The 1,711-nt window shown below is 46.3% G+C and overlaps 1 protein-coding gene across 1 annotated transcript; it reads left to right on the forward strand.

The window, feature by feature from the left end:
• Positions 1–1,171: 1,171 nt before the first annotated feature.
• On the forward strand, positions 1,172–1,399 carry T265_15807 (hypothetical protein; the record flags this gene model as incomplete). Its single annotated transcript, XM_009179170.1, has 1 exon — positions 1,172–1,399. A coding segment is annotated over one exon (228 nt), but the record flags the coding sequence as incomplete, so codon positions are not given.
• Positions 1,400–1,711: the final 312 nt, after the last annotated feature.

The following is a 1,711-nucleotide window of genomic DNA, read 5'->3' on the forward strand; positions in this document are numbered from 1 at the left end:
AGTATGGATGACCGTTACGGGTGAGTCCACACGAATGGGATTGGACTCTATTTTCACTCCAATTAGAACTCGCAAGCAGTGCATTACCTTGGCCGTTCCGAAGCTTGAACTCCGGTTGTCTGACGTGTGAATAAAGCGTGTTACCACTACTGCACCAAAGCAGGCTTGACGCACTCGAATTATCATTTGTGTCACGTGATTTGCCTGCTCGACGCCTCGAATATCTCGGTTTTATCGATCGACTGAGTCACCTGTCAGGACCTCCCAGTCAGCGAGCACCGTGAACGTTGTGGACAATTTTCGATTCGTTTTACGTGTTTGCGGGATTTGTAAAGCTCAAGTTGACATCACTCTTGTTTGAACAGTCGTCCTCCTGTCCTGGCTCACTTATTCCGAGGAGTGGGGAAGCACGTGACCCCTTTGCCGTGGACTCACCGAAGTGATGCGAACGAGATTCAACCACAAACCGTAGTTGGTGAGGCGACAGTTTAGTGCTTACATGCCATGTCACCGATATAAAGCGTTTTCGTCCGGTTATTGGCGGATTCAGCCAGTGTTGGAACAATTTTAAAACTGAATTCCACATTGAAATTACTGGTAACCAGAGAATGGAGGTTGTCCGTAAATCTGGAGGGGTACTTTAGCGTCTTCATACTACTGAAAAGTCGTAAAACAAACCTGTTTACAAGTCCTCACCATTCTTCCTTCCTTCTTCATACTTCTGGCGGCTCAGTACAGGCACGCTCTCCCGGGAGAAGGGAGCTTCTTGCTGTAGCTATCCTGTTTCGGGTGCTCTATCTGTGTGTGTACTGTTGTCAAGGTGAACAAAAGGATGAACAGAGATTATAATCCGGGTGAATGGTTGCGTGCGATGCTCCGAATCGGTTTGTTGATTTGTAATATATTCCGGCAAAACTCGATTTGTTTACACGTTTGTTTGTGAAGTGCGTGACCTGCTTGCTTTCCTGATTTAGTCACGCAACAAGAGAGGCGGCCTGAGTACTACTGATATTAGTATTGTTATTATCATTACTATTATTAGTGGTGGTGGTGTTATTAATGAAGATCATGTTGTCAACACGCTTCAACCGTTCGTGTTCACGTTGCCCCCGAGAGATATTAACAACAGGCGAGAAGGGTAGGAATGGAATTGAGAGAACCAAATGGAAACATGACGATAACTCTATCCGTTTTGGAAATCCCAGTTTCACCAGATCCACCTACAAAATTCAAGGAAAAATTGAGCAGACCACAACAGCTTGGCACGTTTTGTCACAGCACGTGGCGTGCTCTGATTGGTTGCCTTAATGGATCGGGTAGCCGGTCGATGAGTCATAAGGCTCAGGGATGGGCAGGCTTGAACGCGCTAAGTGGGGCGTCTGCGGTTTTAATAACGCCGGTACGTACACGCGTTTACGTCACATTGACATTCACTACTGCTGAGTTCCAAAGAAAGCGAAACTCGGTGTAGACTGATCCAGACTAGGTAGACTGCTCAAACGAGTGTGTTGAAAATATGAAGCTTGGTATATCTTGGTAATGTACTACTCATAAGATTGCTGAAAATCCGTCGACAGCCCACGACCGGTTTCGCCCTTCTAGGGGCTCATCAGGTAGGCTCAGTCCCCGGGTTTCCGTCAACCTTATGTTCTACTTGAAACCAAATTGCCCGAAATTAGCGACTATACACTCATTTGCAAACTAATTTGGT

Source organism: Opisthorchis viverrini, assembly GCF_000715545.1.
Source record: "Opisthorchis viverrini unplaced genomic scaffold opera_v5_1063, whole genome shotgun sequence".
Taxonomy (NCBI): Eukaryota; Metazoa; Platyhelminthes; class Trematoda; order Opisthorchiida; family Opisthorchiidae; genus Opisthorchis; species Opisthorchis viverrini.